Source organism: Choloepus didactylus, chromosome 7 (genome assembly GCF_015220235.1).
Source record: "Choloepus didactylus isolate mChoDid1 chromosome 7, mChoDid1.pri, whole genome shotgun sequence".
Taxonomy (NCBI): domain Eukaryota; kingdom Metazoa; phylum Chordata; class Mammalia; order Pilosa; family Megalonychidae; genus Choloepus; species Choloepus didactylus.
Genome location: NC_051313.1, coordinates 110,451,324 through 110,477,534, shown reverse-complemented (window position 1 = coordinate 110,477,534; position 26,211 = coordinate 110,451,324). Strand labels below are relative to the sequence as shown.

The 26,211-nt window shown below is 37.6% G+C and overlaps 1 protein-coding gene across 8 annotated transcripts in view; it reads left to right on the top strand.

Annotated features, from left to right (window-relative positions):
- NFYA (nuclear transcription factor Y subunit alpha) overlaps positions 1-26,211 on the top strand; it is a 40,928-nt gene that overhangs the window by 11,170 nt on the left and 3,547 nt on the right. For 6 of the 8 annotated variants that reach the window (XM_037842711.1, XM_037842715.1, XM_037842712.1 and 3 more), the window contains 6 exons: positions 2,125-2,271; positions 17,606-17,737; positions 17,860-17,965; positions 20,028-20,194; positions 21,287-21,460; positions 24,407-24,508. In XM_037842711.1, coding sequence (XP_037698639.1) covers positions 2,125-2,271; positions 17,606-17,737; positions 17,860-17,965; positions 20,028-20,194; positions 21,287-21,460; positions 24,407-24,508 — 828 coding nt within the window. The remainder of the gene's footprint in view (positions 1-2,124; positions 2,272-17,605; positions 17,738-17,859; positions 17,966-20,027; positions 20,195-21,286; positions 21,461-24,406; positions 24,509-26,211) is intronic. The other 2 variants (XM_037842716.1, XM_037842714.1) reach the window with 1 other exon arrangement.

Sequence of the window (26,211 nt, the reverse complement as noted above, 5' to 3'; positions counted from 1 at the left end):
TGTTAAGTATCCTAAGTTGGATTCATAAGTTTGGTCGATTCCTTTATAAAAATAGGAGTAGGAGCAGTGGTCTCTGTGTCTGCAGGTTACTTGCACTAAAATCACCATATTTTTTAAGAAATTGGCAAGATTTGGGCATGCTACCTTTTTTCTTCTATTGTATTGGAAATGATTGAGAGTAGGACCTGGAATATGGAACTGCCATCTCACTTTATTATTAGTGCTGGTAATCAATCTGCAGTTAACTACCCTTTATTATAATCATTTCATTTTGCCCTTTCACGTTCTCCAGCACTTCCACCAATTAGTGTTTGTTGATGATATACAGCCAGTTCTGAACACAGATTAGGCTTAAAGAAGCAGAGCTTGTCACTTCTCCCAAATTATATTCAGATCTCAGAGGTCAACAGCTTATCATTTGTGTTTTTCATGCTTGCTTTATCTTACTGATATATAAAACAGTATTATGGATTGTCATTAACCATTTGTGGAATGGGAATGTGTAACATGCTCTTAACTGTATGGCTTCTTGTCTGATGCATGTGTCCTTGTACTCATGTGTATGTTATAAACACAGTGGGTTCCTTGGAGTTCCAAATCATTTATTGTGTGCACGTTTAGCATGTCAGTGAGGGAAGAAATTAAGATGATGGGTGGCCAGAAAATTATAAATAGTTGTGCCTGAAAACTTGTCTTTCTTACTTAAAGATTTTCTTTAAAAGAAATGGAAACCTTTCCTCTAGAGATCTCATTATTTTGGAGAATTTTTAAATAATTCTTTTAGTTATTCATTCAGTAAGTATTCTGAAAAACCTTTTCTTAATATAGCATTGGTATAGCAAAGGAAATTCATTTGCAATGGGGAAGTAATGGAGAAAGCATAAGAGAACTCTGACTATAAATCCTTAAAAGTAAAGTGCAGTTTCTCCCAGGGACAGTTTAACAAAACTAGAATTTGAATGTTCTTGCTGATTCTGATATGTTGGTAGTGCAGTGGCAGTGATGGTGAGAGTGGAGATCTTAATACTTAATTTACACATATAGGACACATTGATCTTTTAACTAATTGCTATTATTGGAACATACTTTTCCATTGGCATTAGGAGTGAACATTTTTTGTCATAGATATTCTTTTGTTCTGTTACAAATAATTCCTCAAAACAAAGATAGAACCTGAAAATCAAAGTTTGGGACTTTTAACTTTTTATTCTCTTGCTCATTCTACTTATTTAACATTCCTTTCTGACTTCCAGAAAGCTTTCTATTAGCTAGGTATTTTTATATTGGGACTCACAGACTACTTGGGGTGCCCTAGCTTCTAGAGCAGACCTTTTATTCATTAGAACTTGAAAGTTGGGAGTTTTATTTGTACACTTGACTACTCTGTGTAATTTCAATATTTGTCATTGCTTCTATTAAAGCTAAACTAACTATGCAGACATTGCAAGGTTCACTGTGAGGAACTCCACCATGGATATTGCAAACTGACCATAAAATACTTTCAGGCAGTCCTTAGTAGTGGGCTATTTAAACAATATTAATGTATCTAGAATTCCCGGAATGCAATGAGGAGAGTGAAAGGTGTATATTTCATTTATGCTTGAGAGACTGTGGGAAAAAGGGTCTTCAGCAAAACCTAGCAGAGCTGCTTGCGATCAGCCTCCTGGAGTCTTTGAGGGGCACAGTTTGATTTTCTCCCTCCAGGTTATTTATAATTTGCATTCAACCACCATCGCTTTTCCTTCTCATTACATCCTCTCCAGTCCTCACTAGAGACCAGATATTGGACTAAAAAGTCAAATAGCCTTGATGTTTTGAGTAAATGTTTGTCGTGAATTTAGCCTGTGTTTGGTGATAAATACCTCTATTTCGAATCCCCAACGACTCTGGATATATTCCATTATATCTGACCTTAAACTAATTATTTAACTTGACATTTAGTCCAAGATAGCATAGATATTTGAAGAAGGTAATGTTCAGACTTTAAGACGTATTTTCTTAGTGTTTCTCCTACCTTTTCCCCTCTAGCAAGGCAGCAGGATAGTTCCAGTGATTATCTTTCCGCAAAAGCCTTTTATTTTTATTTTTATGTTATTTCATTATTCTTATTTTATTACATTCTAGGTCCAGGGGCAGCCATTAATGGTGCAAGTCAGTGGAGGCCAGTTAATCACATCAACTGGCCAACCCATCATGGTCCAGGCTGTCCCTGGTGGGCAAGGTCAAACCATCATGCAAGTACCTGTATCTGGGACACAGGGTTTACAGCAGGTAAGTAGTGTAAGAATGTTGGACAGATTATCAAAATAGAAATTTTAAAGGATACATTGTTTAAAACTATTTGACAATTGATCTGCTTTTATTGTATCCCACTCCCAACCCTCAATTAGTTTATTTTCCACCTTTGTAGTACCAGCGATATAAAGCAGAACTATGTGGATGACATCCTTAGTAAGAAGTAAGATATTAGGTATGATCCTGAATTAACAATGAAGATAAGTGAGTGAAAATCTAGTTTAATAAAGGTAACTTATTGGTGTGACCTTTGTTGCCACTCCTGAGGATATAGGGGAGGGCGTTTACAATTTGCTTAGAAATTGCTGATTTGGGTCAGAAATGTTCTTCTTTTCATTTCTTTCCATATCATTTGTAATTCGAATTATCTAGAAAGTAATTAAATAGAAAATATTTCAGTTCCAGCCCATCATGTACTACCTAAAGCTGTAGTTAGAACAAAATTTATAGCCTTAAGTACTTTATTTTAAAAGGATGGAAACTAAATGAATGATACTTATTTTAAGTTAGGAAAGGACAACTGAATGAGAAAAAATAGGCTAAAATTAATTAAGTAGAAAACAAAAATAGAGAAAGAATAAGTAAAAAGCTGATTCTTTAAAGAGACCAAAAAAGTAAGTTAGATAAATCCCCCTGAAAGCCTGATGCAGAAATAGAAAACAGAGATTAAAGATAAGACAAAGACTTAGGAAGAATTAAAAGAAGTATATAGGATTGTGACATGCAACTCTGAGGCATCCAGTTATAAAGTTAAGGATTTTGAAAATGGAACACTACCTAACTCATTTTATGAAGCTAACATCACTCTAATACCAAAACCGGGTAAAGATACTGCAAGAAAGGAAAACTACAGGCCAACCTCCCTCATGAATATAGATGCAGAAATTCTCAACAAAATACTTGCAAATCAAATCCAAAGACACATTAAAAAAACCATACACAATGACCAAGTGGGGTTCATTCCAGGCATGCAAGGATGGTTCAACATAAGAAAATCAATCAATGTAATGCAACACATTAACAAATCAAAAGGGAAAAATCAAATGATCATCTCAATAGATGTTGAAAAAGCATTTGACAAAATCCAGCATCCTTTTTTGATAAAAACGGTTCAAAAGGTAGGAATTGAAGGAAACTTCCTCAGTATGATAAAGGACATATATGAAAAACCCACAGCCAGCATACTACTCAATGGCGAGAGACTGAAAGCCTTCTCTCTAAGATCAGGAACAAGACAAGGATGCCCACTGTCAACCACTGTTATTCAACATTGTGCTAGAAGTACGAGCCAGAGCAATCTGGCAAGACAAAGAAATAAAAGGCATCCAAATTGGAAAGGAAGAAGTAAAAGTATCATTATTTGCAGATGATATGATCTTATATTTGGAAAACCCTGAGAAATCGATGACACAGCTACTTGAGCTAATAAACAAATGTAGCAAAGTAGCAGGATACAAGATTAATGCGCATAAGTCAATAATGTTCCTATACACCAGAAATGGCCTAACTGAAGAGACACTCAAGAAAAAGATTCCATTCTCAATAGCAACTTAAATAATCAAGTTCCTAGGAATAAACTTAACCAAGGATGTAAAAGACCTATACATAGAAAATCACATAACTTTACTAAAAGAAATAGAAGGGGACCTAAAAAGTTGGAAAAAATATTCTGTGTTCATGGATAGGAAGGCTAAATGTTGTTAAGATACCAATTCTACCCAAACTCACCTATGAAATCAATGCAAGTCCAATCAAAATTCTAATAACCTTTTCAGACTTGGAAAAGTTAGTTAACAAATTTATCTGGAAGGGAAAGATGCCTCGAATTGCTAAAAACATTCTAAAAAAGAAAAACAAAGTGGAAAGACTTACACTTCCTGACTTTGAAGCTTACTATAAAGCCACAGTAGTCAAAACAGCAGAGTACTAGCGCAAAGATAGACATATTGATCAATGATCAATGAAATTGAATTGAGAATTCGGAGATAGACCCCCAGATCTATGGTCAACTGATAAGGCCCCTAAAACCACTGAGCTGCTGGGACGTAACAGTCTCTTCAACAAATGGGGCTGGGAGAGCTGGATATCCATATCCAAAAGAATGAAGGAGGACGCCTACCTCACACCCTACACAAAAATTAACTCAAAGTGGATTGAAGACCTCAACGTAAGAGTTGGTACCATAAAACTCCCAGAGGATAATGTAGGGAAACATTTTCAAGACCTTGTATTAGGTGGTCGCTTCTTAGACCTTACACCCAAAGCACAAGCAACAAAAGGAAAACTAGATAAATGGGAACTCCTCAAAATTAAAAGCTTCTGTACCTCAAAGGAATTTGTCTAAAAAGTGAAGAGGCAGCCAACTCAATGGGAAAAAATATTTGGAAACCACATATCTGACGAGACTGATATCTTGCATATATAAAGAAATCCTACAACTCAACGAAAATAGTACAAATAGCCCACTTATAAAATGGGCAAAAGCTATGAAAAGACATCTCACTGAAGAGGAAATACAAATGGCTAAAAAACACATGAAAAAATGTTCGTCTTCACTAGCTATTAGGGAGATGCAAATTAGGACCACAATGAGATTATTATCTCACAGCAATTAGAATGGCTGCCATTAAACAAACAGGAAACTACAGATGCTGCAGAGGATGTAGAGAAATTGGAACACTTACTCATTGCCAGAGGACAGTCTGGCAGTTCCTTAGAAAACTAGATACCGCGTTACCCTTCAATCCAGCAATTTCATGTCTCGGTATATATCCAGAAGATCTGAAAGCAGTGACGCAAACTTAATATCTGCACACCAGTGTTCATAGCAGCAATATTCAGAAGTGCCAAGAAATGGAAACAATCCAAATGTCCTTCAGCAGATGAGTGGATAAACAGAATGTGGTATATACACACATTGAAGTAGTACGTGGCAAGTAAGAAGGAACAAGGTCATGAAACATGACAACATGGATGAACCCTGAAGACATAATGCTGAGTGAAATAAGCCAGATACAAAGAGAGAGATATTGTATGTTACCACTAATGTGAATTCTGTGAAAAATATAAAATAAATGTTTATATTGTAGAATATAGGGGACCTAGAGATAGACAGCAACTAGTGAAGGGGAAATAATCTAATTAAGAACAGATAAGCTTTTGAGGGTAATCTCAATGTTATGGGAATGCTTAGGAATGACTATGGTTTGCAGATTTTCTTGAGTATCATAAGAACATTTTGGAAGCAATGTAGTTATGTTAGGTTATTTGTTTCTCTTATTTCTGTTTTTGAATTTTTTTATATAAAGTTAAAAACTATTGCATTTTAAAAAATTAGCTTCAATGTAGTTATTTTAGGTTATTTGGTTTTTCTTATGCCTTTGTTGGATTATGGTTTGTTAATTTTCTTGAGGTATGGTAGAAGCATGTTGAAAGCAATGTAATTATTTTAGATTATTTGGTTTTCTTAATCCTTTGTTTTGTTTGAAATGTTGGGTTTTTTTTTGTTTGTTTTTTAATTTTTCAGTAAATAAAGTTAAAAAAATAAAATTAAATTAAGGATTTTGAGTGTCAGTGATATATCCATTGCTGGAATGGATGTGGAGAAAGAATACATTCACTATTCTTGTGGATTTCAACTTCTAAAGTCTAAAGTCTTTGGTGGGGCATTTTACTGTGTATTTAATTTTACATATATAAACCTTTTGATCTAGCAATCCCACTTCTGAGAGTCTACCCTGTAGGAAGAAAATCATCAGTATGTACATAACAATGTACAGACATTTATTGTAGCTTTGTTGTGGCCGAAAAAAAATCTCTCCGGTAATAACCTGAATGTTCATTAATTGGAGAAGGGTTGAATAAAACATAGTATGTTTATACAATGGTGTATTATGTCTTTGTTAAAAAAGGATGAACTGTTGACCTGAGGGTATTTATAATATTGAAGTTTTTTAGTAAAAAATAAATTACAAAGAAATACATACTGTGTGATCTCATCTTTTAATTAGTTGGCAAACCGCTGCTTCTCCACCCCCACCACCATGGAAATATATGTTTAAGAGTATTGGGAGGGAGGTAAAGGAGAACTATTAACTTTCTATCTGTTTCTATATCTTTATATTGTTTTATTTTGTTTAGTTTTTGCTTTTGGAGGTAGGGTTACTGTAGTTGCATTTGAGCATGATAGTTTTATTTTGCATTTTAGTTGAGTTATTTCTTTGGAGTGGGGTTGCTTGGGCAAATGATAAGAGAATTTTTACAGCTCTTGGCATATTTTTGCCAAGATAAAACTGGATAGAATTAAAGTTTCCACGTTGTTCCATGCATAAATAATTGAGGATTTAAATATACTTTTACTGTATTTGCTGCAGTTTCATGTTACTATTTCATTTCTGCCCTTCCTTTCTTGCCTCTTCTCTAGCCCTTGTCGCCATACGTTCCCCTCCACTGTTGAATAGCAATAGTTCAATATAGGGCTAGGAACAATGTACTCTTAAGTGCAGTGATCTGACTTTCATTCCCAATCAGCAATTAAACAGATTTTCAGAACTTGGCCTAATTGTCAGTTTTCACATCCAAAAACACAGTTTAAATCAGATGATCTCTAGGGTTCATTCCAGCTCCAAGCTTCTGTGATTTTATTTATCTTTTGACTATAAGAAACCTAGAAAGGATTTATTTTATTTGCCTGCCTCCAAGTAGGACTGTAACTAATCAAGCCATCCTGAAAAACTATTTTCTGTTACATATATAAGACTCTAGGAAATATTTCATAGCTTCCCATAAAATGCTTAAGGTTTCAATCCCTTTTGTATAAGAGATTGCATGTTATTAGTGTTCTTTGAATAGCTATTTTTTTTAGAAAAGGGTATTTCTTTACCTTTTTTGGATGGTGTTATGCTTTTTAGAGTTCCAGTGGAACCTAGGCCCTCTTCTTAGGAAAAATGTTGATATCCACATGCTTGAAAACTTTTCATATGATTTTTGATTAAGAACCCTGGCTTGATATGATATAGGCAATGGAACCAGAGTAGAGAGCCAAGAGATAGATAACAAGAATATTGGAAGTTGGTATCGGACAAAAGTAGTATAACTTACCAAAGGAGAAATAGTTCAAGAATGATATAGAAAAAGAAAACTGATCTCTTACCTCTCACACTATATACAGAAGTATTTGCTAAAGGGATTAAAGATCTAAATGTGAAAAAGCTTACTTGGAAACTTTAGAAGAAAATATAGGAAATTTTTGTTTATGTTCTGAGGTAGAGGGTGTCTTAAAGATGTAGAAAACACAAATGGATTTGACAATTTTAAAATGAGAACTTGTAACCATCAAAACATATCATCAGTAAAGATAAAAACACAAGGTTCAGGAGTTGAAAAGAAGAGGGCTTAGACTGGTGAGCTGTATGTTTTAGTTACTCCTCCAGGAAAGTAGGTAAAAAGCCAGGAACTGCGTGGACTGGACACCACAGAGCAATCTGTCTTTGGGCATACTTCATACAACACTCATGAAAACGTGGAACTGCTGAGATCAGCGAAATCTGTAAGTTTTTGCGGCCAGGGGACCCGCGCCCCTCCCTGCCAGGCTCAGTCCCCGGGGAGGAGGGGCTGTCAGCTCCAGGAAGGAGAAGGGAGAATTGCAGTGGCTGCTCTCATCGGAAACTCATTCTACTGATTCAAACTCCAACCATAGATAGACTGAGGCCAGACACCAGAGACTCTGAGAGCAGCCAGCCCAGCAGAGAGGAGACGGGCATAGAAGGAAAACAACACGAGAAGCTCCAAAGTAAAAGCAGAGGATTTTTGGAGTTCTGGTGAACACAGAAAGGGGAAGGGCGGAGATCAGGCCTTGAGGCGCATATGCAAATCCCGAAGCAAGGCTGATCTCTCTGCCCAGGGCACCTTTCCTTAATGGCCCTGGTTGCTTTGTCTATTAGCATTTCAATAACCCATTAGATCTCTGAGGAGGGCCGTTTTTGTTTTTTTTTTTTTTTTTAAATCCTTTTTGCTTTTTCTAAAACAATTACTCTAAGAAGCTCAATACAGAAAGCTTCAAAGAATTGAAATTTGGGCACGTCAAGTCAAGAGCAGAACTAAGAGAGCTGAGACAAAAGGCAATAATCCAGTGGCTGAGAAAATTCACTAAACAACACAACTTCCCAAGAAAAGGGGGGTGTCCGCTCACAGCCACCATCCTGGTGGACAGGAAACACTCCTGCCCATCGCCAGCCCCATAGCCCAGAGCTGCCCCAGACAACCCAGTGTGACGGAAGTGCTTCAAATAACAGGCACACACCACAAAACTGGGCGTGGACATTAGCCTTCCCTGCAACCTCAGCTGAATGTCCCAGAGCTGGGAAGGGGGAGCAGTGTGAATTAACAGAGCCCCATTCAGCCATCATTTGAGCAGACTGGGAGCCTCCCAACACAGCCCAGCAGCCCAGAACTGCCCTGGGGGGACGGCACTCACCTGTGACATAGCACAGTCATCCCTCAACAGAGGACCCGGGGTGCACAGCCTGGAAGAGGGGCCCACTTGCAAGTCTCAGGAGCCATACGCCAATACCAAAGACTTGTGGGTCAGTGGCAGAGACAAACTGTGGCAGGACTGAACTGAAGGATTAGACTATTGCAGTAGCTTTAAAACTCTAGGATCATCAGGGAGATTTGATTGTTAGGGCCACCCCCCCTCCCCGACTGCCCAGAAACACGCCCCACATACAGGGCAGGCAACACCAACTACACACGCAAGCTTGGGATACCAATTGGGCCCCACAAGACTCACTCCCCCACTCACCAAAAAGGCTAAGCAGGGGAGATCTGGCTTGTGGAGAACAGGTGGCTCGTGGACGCCACCTGCTGGTTAGTTAGAGAAAGTGTACTCCACGAAGCTGTAGATCTGATAAATTAGAGATAAGGACTTCAACTGGTCTACAAACCCTAAAAGAACCCTATCAAGGACAGCAAATGCCACGAGGCCAAAAACAACAGAAAATTATAAAGCATATGAAAAAACCAGACGATATGGATAACCCAAGCCCAAGCACCCAAATCAAAAGACCAGAAGAGACACACCTAGAGCAGCTACTCAAAGAACTAAAGATGAACAATGAGACCCTAGTACGGGATATGAAGGAAATCAAGAAGACCCTAGAAGAGCATAAAGAAGACATTGCAAGACTAAATAAAAAAATGGATGATCTTATGGAAATTAAAGAAACTGTTGACCAAATTAAAAAGATTCTGGACACTCATAGTACAAGACTAGAGGAAGTTGAACAACGAATCAGTGACCTGGAAGATGACAGAATGGAAAATGAAAGCATAAAAGAAAGAATGGGGAAAAAAATTGAAAAACTCGAAATGGACCTCAGGGATATGATAGATAATATGAAACGTCCAAATATAAGACTCATTGGTGTCCCAGAAGGGGAAGAAAAGGGTAAAGGTCTAGGAAGAGTATTCAAAGAAATTGTTGGGGAAAACTTCCCAAATCTTCTAAACAACATAAATACACAAATCATAAATGCTCAGCGAACTCCAAATAGAATAAATCCAAAAAAACCCACTCCGAGACATATACTGATCACACTGTCAAACATAGAAGAGAAGGAGCAAGTTCTGAAAGCAGCAAGAGAAAAGCAATTCACCACATACAAAGGAAACAGCATAAGACTAAGTAGTGACTACTCAGCAGCCACCATGGAGGCGAGAAGGCAATGGCACGATATATTTAAAATTCTGAGAGAGAGGAATTTCCAGCCAAGAATACTTTATCCAGCAAAGCTCTCCTTCAAATTTGAGGGAGAGCTTAAATTTTTCACAGACAAAGAAATGCTGAGAGAATTTGCTAACAAGAGACCTGCCCTACTGGAGATACTAAAGGGAGCCCTACAGACAGAGAAACAAAGACAGGACAGAGAGACTTGGAGAAAGGTTCAGTACTAAAGAGATTCGGTATGGGTACAATAAAGGATATTAATAGAGAGAGGGAAAAATATGGCAAACATAATCCAAAGGATAAGATGGCCGATTCAAGAAATGCCTTCACGGTTTTAACGTTGAATGTAAATGGATTAAACTCCCCAATTAAAAGATATAGATTCGCAGAATGGATCAAAAAAAATGAACCATCAATATGTTGCATACAAGAGACTCATCTTAGACACAGGGACACAAAGAAATTGAAAGTGAAAGGATGGAAAAAAATATTTCATGCAAGCTACAGCCAAAAGAAAGCAGGTGTAGCAATATTAATCTCAGATAAAATAGACTTCAAATGCAGGGATGTTTTGAGAGACAAAGAAGGCCACTACATACTAATAAAAGGGGCAATTCAGCAAGAAGAAATAACAATCGTAAATGTCTATGCACCCAATCAAGGTGCCACAAAATACATGAGAGAAACATTGGCAAAACTAAAGGAAGCAATTGATGTTTCCACAATAATTGTGGGAGACTTCAACACATCACTCTCTCCTATAGATAGATCAACCAGACAGAAGACCAATAAGGAAATTGAAAACCTAAACAATCTGATAAATGAATTAGATTTAACAGACATCTACAGGACATTACATCCCAAATCACCAGGATACACATACTTTTCTAGTGCTCACGGAACTTTCTCCAGAATAGATCATATGCTGGGACATAAAACAAGCCTCAAGAAATTTAAAAAGATTGAAATTATTCAAAGCACATTCTCTGACCACAATGGAATACAATTAGAAGTCAATAACCATCAGAGACTTAGAAAATTCACAAATACCTGGAGGTTAAACAACACACTCCTAAACAATCAGTGGGTTAAAGAAGAAATAGCAAGAGAAATTGCTAAATATATAGAGACGAATGAAAATGAGAACACAACATACCAAAACCTATGGGATGCAGCAAAAGCAGTGCTAAGGGGGAAATTTATAGCACTAAACGCATATATTAAAAAGGAAGAAAGAGCCAAAATCAAAGAACTAATGGATCAACTGAAGAAGCTAGAAAATGAACAGCAAACCAATCCTAAACCAAGTAGAAGAAAAGAAATAACAAGGATTAAAGCAGAAATAAATGACATAGAGAACAAAAAAACAATAGAAAGGATAAATATCACCAAAAGTTGGTTCTTTGAGAAGATCAACAAGATTGACAAGCCCCTAGCTAGACTGACAAAATCAAAAAGAGAGAAGACCCATATAAACAAAATAATGAATGAAAAAGGTGACATAACTGCAGATCCTGAAGAAATTAAAAAAATTATAAGAGGATATTATGAACAACTGTATGGCAACAAACTGGATAATGTAGAAGAAATGGACAATTTCCTGGAAACATATGAACAACCTAGACTGACCAGAGAAGAAATAGAAGACCTCAACCAACCCATCACAAGCAAAGAGATCCAATCAGTCATCAAAAATCTTCCCACAAATAAATGCCCAGGGCCAGATGGCTTCACAGGGGAATTCTACCAAACTTTCCAGAAAGAACTGACACCAATCTTACTCAAACTCTTTCAAAACATTGAAAAAAATGGAACACTACCTAACTCATTTTATGAAGCTAACATCAATCTAATACCAAAACCAGGCAAAGATGCTACAAAAAAGGAAAACTACCGGCCAATCTCCCTAATGAATATAGATGCAAAAATCCTCAACAAAATACTTGCAAATCGAATCCAAAGACACATTAAAAAAATCATACACCATGACCAAGTGGGGTTCATTCCAGGCATGCAAGGATGGTTCAACATCAGAAAAACAATCAATGTATTACAACACATTAAAAACTCGAAAGGGAAAAAATCAATTGATCATCTCAATAGATGCTGAAAAAGCATTTGACAAAATCCAACATCCCTTTTTGATAAAAACACTTCAAAAGGTAGGAATTGAAGGAAACTTCCTCAACATGATAAAGAGCATATATGAAAAACCCACAGCCAGCATAGTACTCAATGGTGAGAGACTGAAAGCCTTCCCTCTAAGATCAGGAACAAGACAAGGATGCCCGCTGTCACCACTGTTATTCAACATTGTGCTGGAAGTGCTAGCCAGGGCAATCCGGCAAGACAAAGAAATAAAAGGCATCCAAATTGGAAAAGAAGAAGTAAAACTGTCATTGTTTGCAGATGATATGATCTTATATCTAGAAAACCCTGAGAAATCAACGATACACCTACTAGAGCTAATAAACAAATTTAGCAAAGTAGCGGGATACAAGATTAATGCACATAAGTCAGTAATGTTTCTATATGCTAGAAATGAACAAACTGAAGAGACACTCAAGAAAAAGATACCATTTTCAATAGCAACTAAAAAAATCAAGTACCTAGGAATCAACGTAACCAAAGATGTAAAAGACCTATACAAAGAAAACTACATAACTCTACTAAAAGAAATAGAAGGGGACCTTAAAAGATGGAAAAATATTCCATGTTCATGGATAGGAAGGCTAAATGTCATTAAGATGTCAATTCTACCCAAACTCATCTACAGATTCAATGCAATCCCAATCAAAATTCCAACAACCTACTTTGCAGACTTGGAAAAGCTAGTTATCAAATTTATTTGGAAAGGGAAGATGCCTCGAATTGCTAAAGACACTCTAAAAAAGAAAAACGAAGTGGGAGGACTTACACTCCCTGACTTTGAAGCTTATTATAAAGCCACAGTTGCCAAGACAGCATGGTACTGGCACAAAGATAGACATATAGATCAATGGAATCGAATTGAGAATTCAGAGATAGACCCTCAGATCTATGGCCGACTGATCTTTGATAAGGCCCCCAAAGTCACCGAACTGAGCCATAATGGTCTTTTCAACAAATGGGGCTGGGAGAGTTGGATATCCATATCCAAAGAATGAAAGAGGACCCCTACCTCACCCCCTACACAAAAATTAACTCAAAATGGACCAAAGATCTCAATATAAAAGAAAGTACCATAAAACTCCTAGAAGATAATGTAGGAAAACATCTTCAAGACCTTGTATTAGGAGGCCACTTCCTAGACTTTACACCCAAAGCACAAGCAACAAAAGAGAAAATAGATAAATGGGAACTCCTCAAGCTTAGAAGTTTCTGCACCTCAAAGGAATTTCTCAAAAAGGTAAAGAGGCAGCCAACTCAATGGGAAAAAATTTTTGGAAACCATGTATCTGACAAAAGACTGATATCTTGCATATACAAAGAAATCCTACAACTCAATGACAATAGTACAGACAGCCCAATTATAAAATGGGCAAAAGATATGAAAAGACAGTTCTCTGAAGAGGAAATACAAATGACCAAGAAACACATGAAAAAATGTTCAGCTTCACTAGCTATTAGAGAGATGCAAATTAAGACCACAATGAGATACCATCTAACACCGGTTAGAATGGCTGCCATTAAACAAACAGGAAACTACAAATGCTGGAGGGGATGTGGAGAAATTGGAACTCTTATTCATTGTTGGTGGGACTGTATAATGGTTCAGCCACTCTGGAAGTCAGTCTGGCAGTTCCTTAGAAAACTAGATATAGAGCTACCATTCGATCCAGCGATTGCACTCCTCGGTATATACCCGGAAGATCGGAAAGCAGTGACACGAACAGATATCTGCACGCCAATGTTCATAGCAGCATTATTCACAATTGCCAAGAGATGGAAACAACCCAAATGTCCTTCAACAGATGAGTGGATAAATAAAATGTGGTATATACACACGATGGAATACTACGCGGCAGTAAGAAGGAACGATCTGGTGAAACATATGACAACATGGATGAACCTTGAAGACATAATGCTGAGCGAAATAAGCCAGGCACAAAAAGAGAAATATTAGGGCTTAAGCCTGGGTGGACAGTAACATTAGCCATTTACCAGAGACCACCTGTTACAAGTTTTCCTAGCACCCTGTGATTTATCTTTGTAACATTTGTTGGCTTTTAAAAACTGTATATTAATTCAAGTGATTACTTGTTGACTGTTTTGAAGATAATGGTATCTGCCATCGCAGGCACATAGTAGGTGTTCAAATATTTATTGAATGAATCTACTCGTTCCAACTGCTTTAACAACAGCTATGTTTACTCACATTTTCCAGAGGCAATTCTAGAATGCTGGCAATCAGGCTCCCTATTTGGGGTCAGATTTGGCTATCAACACAGCCAGAACCTCTGCCCCAGCCGTGCCCTGGGATAATCTTTGCCAGGAAAATGCTGCTTTGGGGAATAGGGGACATCTGCTGTGGGGCTGGCGGGAACTAGAGACTGTTGTCAAATAGTACAGACCCTGGGGCAGGTTGGCAGCAGACTGGATGGTGAGAAGAGGGGGGAGATTGAATTCTGCCACATGGTACATCTGCAAAGCAAACCATCTCAAGCCTCACAGCCTCCCTGTATGGTAGTCTGATTACATCCATTTTGTTTTCAGGGAAGAGACTAAGGTTCAGAGAAGTGCAAACGATTGCACAACAGATACAGTACTTGAAATTGAGTCTTTCAAACAGACTGGAGTTAAAATCCAGGCTCTTCCACCAGCTTGTGGTGTGGCCTCCAACAAGTCTCTTTACCTCTGGGAGTCTCAGTTTCCTCATCTGTAAAATGGGAATGGTTATCCTCATCTCAAGGGACTGTCGTGAGATCATATGAGCTCTTGTACAGAATGTGAAAGTCCTGGGAATGTAGAGGGCACTTGCCTTCCCCTATGTGCCAGTTGGAATGTATCATGTCCGCCCAAACGCCGTTATCTTTGAAGCAATCTTGTGTGGGCAGATATATTAGTGTTGATTAGATTGTAATTCTTTGATTGAATGTTTCCATGGAGATGCAACCCACCCAACTGTAGGTGACAACTCTGATTAGATCATTTCCATGGAAGTGTGGCCCTGTCCAGTGTGGGTCCTAATTGGTTTACCAGAGCGCTATATAAGCTCAGACAGAAGGAGCAATCTTGCTACAGCCAAGAGGGACACTTTGAAGAACACACAGGAGCTGAGCGAGGAGCTATAGCTTACAGTGACATTTCGGAGATGGCCTTTGAAAGCAGACTTTTGCTCTGGAGACACAAAGAGAGGACAAATGCTGCAAGAACGACTAAGAGTGTCACTTTTGAGGAGCTGCAGCTTAGAAAGGAACATTCTGGGAGAAAGCCATTTTGAAACCAGAACTCTTGAGCAGATGCCAGTCACATGCTTTCCCAGCTAACAGAGGTTTTCCGGACACCATTAGCCATCCTCCAGTGAAGGTACCTGATTGCTGATGTGTTACCTTGGACACTTTAAGGCCTTAAGACTGTAACGTTGTCACCAAATAAACCCCTTTTATAAAAGCCTAAAAAAAAAAAAAAAAAAAAAAAAACAAGGTTCAGACTTGAAGATATTTATAACACATATGACTAACTGGATTTGTATCCAGAAAACATAAAGAAGTTCTATGTGTCAATTCCAAAATAACAATCCAGTAGAAAAATGGATGAAGGATACAAATACATGTAAGAGGAAATTTATGGCCAATATATAAACAGGTACTCTTTGCTTTTGAAACTCAGGAATGGAGTACTTTTGAATAGCATAGTATCCCTCGCTATCCAGAATTGCTGAGGTTTAGTTTTCCAAACCAAGGAACCAAATAGGTTTGGATAGCAAGGGATGCATGTAGACAGAGCTCAATCTCACTAACTAATAAGGGAAATCAAAATTAAAGCCACGAAAGATTGGCAAACATTAATATGACAGTACTGGTATTGGTGAAGTTGTTGGAAACCAGGATGGGAGGAATATAATTTGACACAGTTTCAGTAGGTCAGAAATCCTGGCACAGCCTAGCTGGGTCCTCTGGCTCAGGGTCTCTCACAAGGCCCTAGTCAAGGTGCCAGCCTGGCTTGCAGCCATCTCAAGGTTCTACTGGGGAGTAATCCACTTCCACATTTACTTACGTGGCTATTGGTGGGCCTCTGTATTGGCTGGCTGTTGTCAGGAAACACCAGTTCCTTGCTATGCGAACCTCTCCATAGGGCAGCTCACAACATGGCACCTGGCTTTCCTCAGAGCAAGTGAGGGAACAAGTGAGAGGAAGCCAGCAGGTGGAAGTCACAGTCTTTTTGAAACCTAATCTGAGAACTCAGGTTCCATCATTTGCCATATTCTGTTCTTTAGACCTAATTCACTAGGTCCTGTTCACCCTCCAGGGGAAGAGAGAGTACACAAAGTTGTGAATATCAGAAAGCAGCGATCATTGGGATCCATGTTAGGAACTGCTACCACATGTATATTCCCTTTAATACAGAAATTCTACTTTTAAATGCTTCAGAAACTCATACATTTGCATAAGGAAACATGTATATTGAGCCATTATTTGTAAAATTATTAGGAACAGTCCAAATGTTTAGGGGAATTGATGAATAAATTATTATTTAAATGATACTTTACATAAATTAAAATGAATAAACTAGTTCTGTTTCAACTGGCTATATCTTGAAAACAGTGTTGACTGAAAAATGCAGGTTGTAGAAGATATATACAATATGGTATCATTTAGATAAAATTTTAAAACATACAAAATAATACCATGTATTTTTTATGGATGCACGTACATAAAATATGTTCTGTGAGGATGCTTACCAGTTTTAGCGAAGTAATTATTACTTTTGGGGGTTGGAGGGGAATGTTAAATGAAACAAATATGGCAGAATGTATAGTAAATCTTAATGGTGACTACCTGGGTAGTCTAATGTGATAATCTCAGCTTTTCCGTATGTTTCAAGATTTCATATATATACACGTAGTCTATAGACTTTGAGTTTAAAGTTGGAAAAATTGGAAATAAAAATTTTTTCAAGATTTTATCAAAAATTCCACACATAGACAAAAGAGAATATGAACCCCCCTTGTATCCATCACCCATCTTCAAAAGTTGTCAACACAGAGTCTTGTTTTATCTATATTCCTCCATACCCCAGGATTATTTTGAATAAATGTAACATCATTATATCTGTTTAAAAAAAAAACTTGAGAATGTATTTTTAAATGAACATGATTTTAAAAATACATGTGTATGTATTAAAAAAAAAAACATGCCACCATTATCCTATCTTTTAAAAAAACTGAAACCATTATTCCTTGATATCAAATATCCGAGTGTCCAAAATTCTCTGATTGTCTCATAAATGGAAAAGTTATCTCTAATTCATAATTAAGAGAACAGGACTTCTCCTCCTCCTTAAGACATTTGTTGCTTTCCAGAGGAATTTGGATAATTAACAGGGACCAAAAAAGGCAAGTGTCTGTAGGATACTACTGTCTTTTTGTGTTCTGTTCTGCAGATACAGTTAGTCCCACCCGGACAGATCCAGATCCAGGGTGGACAGGCTGTGCAGGTGCAGGGTCAGCAGGGCCAGACCCAGCAGATCATCATCCAACAGCCCCAGACAGCTGTCACTGCTGGCCAGACCCAGGTAATTCCACTAACTGTAACACAGGAATGCAGCTGATTTGGAAGGATCAGACCAAGGACCACATGGTCCTTTTCTTTGTGGGCATCTTTGGAGTCTACTATGTCATGATTTATTTCCTACAGACGCAGCAGCAGATTGCTGTCCAGGGGCAACAAGTGGCACAGACTGCCGAAGGGCAGACCATTGTCTATCAGCCAGTTAATGCAGACGGCACCATTCTCCAGCAAGGTAAATGTGCCCTTAAGTCTCTGTGGAACTTCTATGGACCTTTTTTGGCCCCTTGGGCAATTTACTGCTTCAGAAATTTAGCTACACCACATTATTAGTCTATTCAAAAACACTTATATACCTACTGTGTACACAGCACTTTATTAAGAAAGAAGAGTTCTCTATCCTCAAAGAGCCTTGGGGCCTTCAGTCTAGTGGGAGACACACATGTGAGCAAATAAATACAATGCAGGGCTCTATAGAAGCATATGTCAGGTACAGATTATGCATAAATAAAGGAGAGATGGAATCTTCTTGGCTTGTGGGGAGGAGAGTGGACTTCAGAGAGGAAGAGATGCTTGAACTGGGCTTGAGGGCTTTGGGAGACATTCATCAGATAGATAAATCTAGGAAGGACATCTGCTCATAGTTAAGTTCCCATAACTAAAGGTTTGGTTTTAGATTAAAATTTTTATAGATTACAAGATACAGAGAGTGCAGTAACAGTGTGTTCTTATATTCAGAAAGGGGCCAGAGAATGGTGAACAATAAATCCTCAAAAGGCACTTATGATTTTTGAAGAAAGACTTTGTAGCATGTTTTGGTCACTTACACCAACTCTTGATATCTTGGGGACTTGGAATGCTTGGCTTAATTTTTTTTAATGCAATTTTATTGAGATACAATCACATAACATACAGTCATTCAAAGTGTATAATCAGTTGTTCACAGTATGATCATATAGTTGTGCATTCATCACCACAATCAAACTTTGAACGTTTTCATTACTCCAAAAAATAAAATAAAGATTAAAATAAAAAAGAACATCTAAAACATCCCATTCCCCTCCTCCCCCTCATTATTCATTTACTTTTTTAAAAAATGCAGTTTAATTGAGATGTATTCACATACCCTACAGTCATCCACAGTGTAGTTATTCACAGCACCATCATATATTTGTGTGTCCAACACCAGAATTAATTTTTTATCTGTTTCCTTACTCCAAAATAAAAATAAAAGCAAAAAGAACACCTGAATCTTTCCATCCCCTCCATCCCACCCTATTCTTCATCTGATTTTTGTTCCCATTTTTCCACTCATGGGTAAAGGGAGTGCGAGCCACAAGGTTTTCACAATCACACAATCACACTGTGCAAGCTACGTGCTTGGTTTAATTTTAATCTTTAGTCCTGCAACTGTCTCATTATCATTTTGGGATAAACAGATTGTAAGTTTGTAAAATCTTCATCCTAAAGGTGATTGTTTATGTGGATAAGAACAGTAGATGTAAGCTGTAGTCATGTTGACCCATAGAAAGGGAGCTCTAGACTTTCTCACCTCTCTTTGAAAACTGTTAATGGAATGCCCAGGGAAGTATCCATTTCAAGGAATTACTTGGAACTGGGTCCCAGACATTTAATAGAATTTCAGAGATTGTGATTCCTTAGATTGAAAATGTATACATATATATATATACATATATATATAGTGTTTCGGTTTGCTAAAGCTGCCAGAATGCAATATACCAGAAATGGGTTTGCTTTTTCAATGGGGTTTTATTAGGTTATAAATTTACAGTTCTTAGGCCATGGAAATGTCCAAATTAAGACATCAAGAGGATGATAACCTTCTCTGAGGAAAGGCTGCTGGTGTGCAGTGTTCCTCTGTCATACGGGAAGGCACATGACAATGTCTGCTGGTCCTTCTCTCCTGGTTCTGGTTTCAGTGGCTGTTTCCAAATGTCTCTAGGCATTTCTCTCTCTCTTAGCTTCATAAAGGACCCCAGTAAAGGGATTAAGACCCACCCTGAATTGGCTGGGTCACATCTCAATTGAACTAAAAGGTCCCGGTCTGCCCCCATAGGAAAGGATTAAGAGAACATGCCTTTTGGGGCGTACATAACAGCTCCAAACCAGCACATATAGCAAGCCAGGCAGAAAGTAAGAGCTTTTTCTCCTCTTCTGCTTTTTAGTATGTTTTTTGAGGGAAATGAGTGTGTGCCAGATAGAAGAGGGACTAACTGTTTGTTCCCTTCTTTCTGTGTGCCTGTTGTTTGTTTGTTTTATGTTTTATTTTCTTAAAGTTACAGTCCCTGTTTCAGGCATGATCACTATCCCAGCCGCCAGTTTGGCAGGAGCACAGATTGTTCAGACAGGAGCCAATACCAACACAACCAGCAGTGGACAAGGGACTGTTACTGTGACCCTACCAGTGGCAGGCAATGTGGTCAATTCAGGAGGGATGGTCATGGTAAGAAAATCTCTTCTTTAACTCTCTGTTGTCATTTGGTGATTTAGTTTTCTGTATATGTCTTTGTCTTTGAAAGTTTCTTAAAATTGCAATTTAATGTCTTCTTTTCTTATTAAACCTCTTTATAATCTTGACCTACTGGGGTTGAGATTCTGAAGGCACTTTTACAGAGATCTATTTTTACAATAAACATTATGATGCACCATAATTCATTCTGATCACCTACTATATGCCAGGGACTATTCTAGGTGTTGGAGATACAGCAATGAATAAATGTAAGCTTATTCAGAAATCAAATAATGAAGGTAGGGGTATGGTACTGATCTTTGGAAAGAAAAATATATTGCCAATAGCAACTTACAAAGATTTTAACCAATCAAGAAAGCAAGAAGAAAGTGTGATATAAATATATTGGGAAGGAGAATTGGGTGGTATGAGTGAATGCTAACTCTTCATATCTCAAAATATTAAGAGTTAAATGTCTAAAATGGGTATATTAAGAATGAGTAGTAAGAAGCCAACACAGTGGAAGAAGCTACCGGAAGAAACCATATAGGAATTAAATGTGGTTGTAGTTGGGAAGGGGTGGGATACAGGACCCTGTTGCTTGTTTCCTCATATATATATATAGTGATTTTTTTGTTTGTTTGTTCCATTTCGTTTAGAAAAATTAGGGTTGAATTATATAGTAAGTGAACTATTTAGTTTAATTTTTTATTTCACTATAGGCATTTAATAGCACATAGTCAATCTGTACCTACCTTCATTTATGCAGTTTTATGGGCTTATGACTACTCTTCCTGAACAATTAGATGGCATCAGACATTCCTAGGAAATAAAGCCAGGGTGGACATGATTTTGTTTCTCGAAGTGAACCCTCTCTGTCAGAATCATCTGGGATGTTTGTTACAAATGAGATCTTCAGTGTAAACGCTTTCCAGGGTTGGGCCCAGGAATTTGTCTTTAACCAAGTGCCCTATAAAAACTAGTGTTTGTAGTAGTCAGGAGAAAATAGATTTATAGGGACTAAGAAACAGTTTCCTAAATCCATACTTCATTCCACTAATAAGCTCTGGTTTTCTCTTCATGCAGATGGTGCCTGGGGCCGGCTCTGTGCCCGCTATACAACGAATCCCTCTACCTGGGGCTGAGATGCTTGAAGAAGAGCCTCTCTATGTGAATGCCAAACAGTACCACCGTATTCTCAAGAGAAGGCAAGCTCGGGCTAAACTAGAGGCAGAAGGGAAAATTCCAAAGGAAAGAAGGGTATGTATAGCATTGGAAAGGATATAGGAAGAGAACAGCTGGGTGCTGCTTTTGAAATTATCTTTTCTCTGGTTTATTTCCTTGAGAATCTTACAAAAAATTAAAGTTGGATAACTCTTAATTTTTATAATAGTAGGCATTTGTTGCTATGTGTGTCTGCAACTACAACAACAACAAAAAAATAGCAGTGGCTTAAACAAGATTTTATTTTGTTCTCACATAAAAAAAGTCCAGAGATAAATTATCCCAGGCTGGTAGCACAGCTCCACAGTCCACAAGACCCATTCTCCTACTGTTTTACAGATCCTGATAGTCTTAGTGTGCTATTCAGAATCCAGGATGGCTGCTTGAGCTCCATCATAGGAGCAGAGGGAGCAAGAAAGGCACCCTCTCTTTCAAGGAAATGTCAAGAAGTTCCATACAGCACTCCCCATTATATCTCATTAGTCAGAATTCAGTCACATGGCCACACTTACCCTGCAAGTAGGTCTAGGAAATGCGGTCTTTTTACTGAGCAATTTTTAAATTCATTTACTGTTTAAATTCTTACAATAATTATATATCTAGCATTTTCTCCAAAGTTTTTTGCAAGCTCAAAGTTATAATTACCCATCTACCAAAGCTGTCCTAATCTTTTTTTTTTATTTCTAAGCATTTTTACTTAATCTGAATTATATACACACTCACACAAATACCTACAATAGCACATTAAATACTGTTTTGCCATACCAGCTGATACACAACTCTTGACACTATATGAAATACAAAATACCTTTTTCTCTGGGTTAACAAGCATTAAAAAAAATATATTTGCAATGAGGAATTTTAAATCAGTAGGATAGAAGCTGAGGTAAAAGCATCAACAGCTCAGTAGATAGTGTCTACATTTGTACTTAAAAAAAAAAAAAAATAAGAACCTAATAATTAGTTTTAGGTAAATTGTTAAAGTAATAAAATTTTGCCCGATACATCTGGTCACAGTACCATGAGGTAAATTGCAACAGACTAAATCTCAGTTTCCCACTTGCAAGAAAACATTAATTCTGTTCTCTACTCAGTTTAAACTTAGGTTGTAGGGATATAGAATTCTCATTCAAGTTATTGGAGGTAGTTAAAACAAACAAATCTATCTTCATATTTGAATATCTAGTCTCAAAATAGTAAACAGAAAATGTTGATTTAAAAACTTAATCCTACTGCTCAAGGCATATAATAAAAGCTAACATAAAAGTTTATGTTTACAAACATGAATATTTTTTAGTCTTATTCCTTTTACCATCAGAAATGAATTTTATAGCAAAACATGTAAGAATCTTGAATTTCCTTGTTAGAAGGTTTTTTTCCTCAAAGATTCCATTTAGGCTTACTTTGGTGCTCATGACCTCCAATTAACAAATGTAGTCACTCATTTCCATGTGCCGTAAAGATGATTTCCCTAGTAATAGTATTTGAGTAAGTTGGTCCAGAGTCTTAGGGTGCAACCCACAGTTAGCAGGCTCCTTATAAACAATCTTCTTATCCAGTACTTTGTTAAATACAGCAGTTAAATATACCAACTGTTAAATACAGCAGTTGGCTCATGAGTATACAGTCTTGAAGAAAAGGATCCATTCTGTGAAGATTTGAGTAGCATTATGACAGAATGTAGAGAATGAGGCACTGTAATCTCCAAAATAAATTGATCTTTGTATCCATAATGAATTTGTGTCTTCACATTTACACTTCACGCCTTAAGCATTTGCATTGTGGCACCTCAGAAACCTGTAGGGGATAATTGTTGGTGGAAGTCCTGCCTATTGACCACAAGTAGCAACTTGAAAGTTGATCAAAAAATTGAGCAATGTAAAAGTGTTTGATTCCTTCTCACCAATATGACAGACTCAGGTCTGTGATCCATTTGCATTTCATGGTTCTCTTTACGCAACTTGATAGAGAGTATGTTTTTTAATTGTGTCTTACACACCCATCTCTTCCATCCAAGAAAAACTATCCTCTTCATCACTGATTGCTGGCTCCTCTCCATGTCCCAAGCTTGTTCCAGATGCTTTCTTCTTTTTATGGCCATTTTCTTTTATTAAAGGCAGAGAAAATACAGTACCTTTATTTTTCATAACTTCTCTTAAACCTCTCGTTGTGGGATATATGATAGCTATGATTACATCATTTCCTGCTAACCCTGCTGCACAGAAAAAAACAGTAAACTGATAGGTACAAATGTAGAAATGAGGTAAAGTTTTGTCTTCAGCAGATGATACAGAGAAGTAAAGTTCACAGACCTGTCACTCACTAAAATGTGTTGTAAGGTTTCATCATTTGACCAAGGGTTTGTCTTTCTAGCCATTTTTCTACTAGCTCCAATACAGGGGAACAGTGGTAGCTACAACAGTGCAGGATGGAGCCATAGATAAGGCTCTGCTAGAAGGCACAACAGAGCTCAATAGACAATTTGGGATCCTGTATACTTTGAGGCAGAGTAACTTCTATTGTCCTACAATGCTGGACAAGACCTTGAGCCTCTTCCTGTACTTTCAAATGATCTGCCCAGGTAAAGGATTGAGAAGAGATAAAAATTAGTCAAGTTTTAATATTCCAGTTCACAAGTAACTCAGTACTTTCTGAGGATGAAATGTAAGATTTGGACAATGATATGTGTAGTCTTGGGTCATTCAGTAACGGTTGCTCTTTAAGGAAACTTCTTTTCCCACAGCAAATTATTTTCTTGATTAGAATCTAAAAATGGGCCCGGTGCCTCCTGCTGGCTGTGGGGTGGCCATAAAGCATGTCACCAGCAGCCAGTTGTCCAGGAGGGTGAAGGGGTTCCTCTGGCTGCAGGCCCCTGCCACTGACAGGAAGGCCTGTCCTAAACATTTAAGGATGGGATTTGTGCATTAGATAACTCTGTTGGTTTGGGCTAATCATTAAATGATTTTATTTCTCTTGTTTTAGAAATACCTGCATGAATCTCGGCACCGTCACGCCATGGCACGGAAGCGTGGTGAAGGTGGACGATTTTTCTCTCCAAAGGAAAAGGATAGTCCCCATATGCAGGTAAGAAGGCTTATACTTTTCACTCTTCTCTTTATTGCCTTGTCTTTTCTTGGCTTGAAGACTTCAGCAGTGTCTTCTTGATCTTACACATTCAGATTAATCATTTTCTAAATTCGGTGCAACATAGTATCTCTTAAATTCTCTTCAGCTACAAAAGCACTAAAGAAGCTTTCCAGGGACTGTTCTTCCCTCCTCATCTTCTTTGCAGGCTATAACTATTAATTTCTTCTTGAAATTAACCTGTTGATTTTCAAGGAAGCCCAGGCTTTATTGTCTCTTAGTATAGTAGCACCTGCAGGAGCTAACATAACTGCTATGTGCTAGGCACTGTGTTAAGCATTTTATAAGTCAGACCCTCCATTTAATCTGTTTTTACAGATGAAGAATCTGAAGTTTAGAGTAATTTGCATCAGGTAAAATACTTAATAAAATGTGCAACCAGATTCAAACCCAGATGGCTTACTTCCATAACCCATTCTTGTTAACTAGTATACTATATTGTCTCTTAAATCTAATTCTGCTGATTTTATCTCATAGGTATTTCATTATATCCAAAATAGAACTCTTGTTTTTTTCCCCTCTAAACCAGTCTTCGCATATCTCAACAAGTGACAGAAGCCAGAATTCTCCTATTTTTAAAGTTTTCTTGATTTTACCTCTAAAATATACCTTGAGTCAGTCTACTTTTTCTCTCTGCTATCAACCTGGTTTAAGCTTCTCCCTTCTTTCGCTTGGATTAATATAATAGCTGCCTAACTGGTCTTCCTTTCTTCACTGTTGTCCCCTTCTATTCCATTCTGTACCTCTTAGCGTGACTGAAAATGTATATCAGGGCACACCACTATCCTGCTTAAACCACCCCCGGTGCCCTTTCCCATTTGCTCTAAGACTAAAATCCAAAGAGCTTACCATGGCTAACAAGGCCCTGCATGCTCTCCCTCCTTCCTACTTGTAAATTCATTTCTCCCTACCCTCAGTCTCTGTGCTCTTGCCATGCTGTTTTTATGTCTATCTCCTGCCACAGGACCTTTGTCCTTATAATTTCCACTCTGCAAAGTTCTTCAATCTATGTTTTTTCATGACTCTTATGTTTTAGGTCTTGATTTCATCAAGTCCTCATGAGAGGCCAAATCTAACCCACCCTTATCTAGAGTAGGTATCTTTTACCCCATTATTTCCTCACAATGTCTTCCTGTTCTTTACAGAATAATAATAATAATATAATTGCTTTATTTACTTGTTCGGTGGTTATCTCCTTCACTAGACTGTAGGCTCTTTAGAGGGTAGAGGATTATTTTGTTTTCCATTGGATTTTGAGTACTTAGCCTAGTGCCTTAAACAGAATAGGCACTCAATAAATATTTGTTAAATTAATGTATTCCTTCCATGTACACATACTTCATTCTGTATGAACATCACATCCCACCTGCACTATGCAGTAACCTTCAAATTTATCTTCATCCTCCTCATAATTTTTATGCAGTACTGCCAGATTAGTCTTTGTAAAATAGCGTGGTATTTTTTTTTCAGTCATGTCAGTTTCCTGTTCAAGGATGTATGCTAATTCCTCTTTGCTTATTGCACTGAGTCTCAAAACCATTTCTGTACAATGTATACACAATTTTGCCTCATCTCCCTCCTCAACAATTAGACTAGATTTTTTCATGTGTCCCCCCACATGAGCACTGATTACTCCATCAATG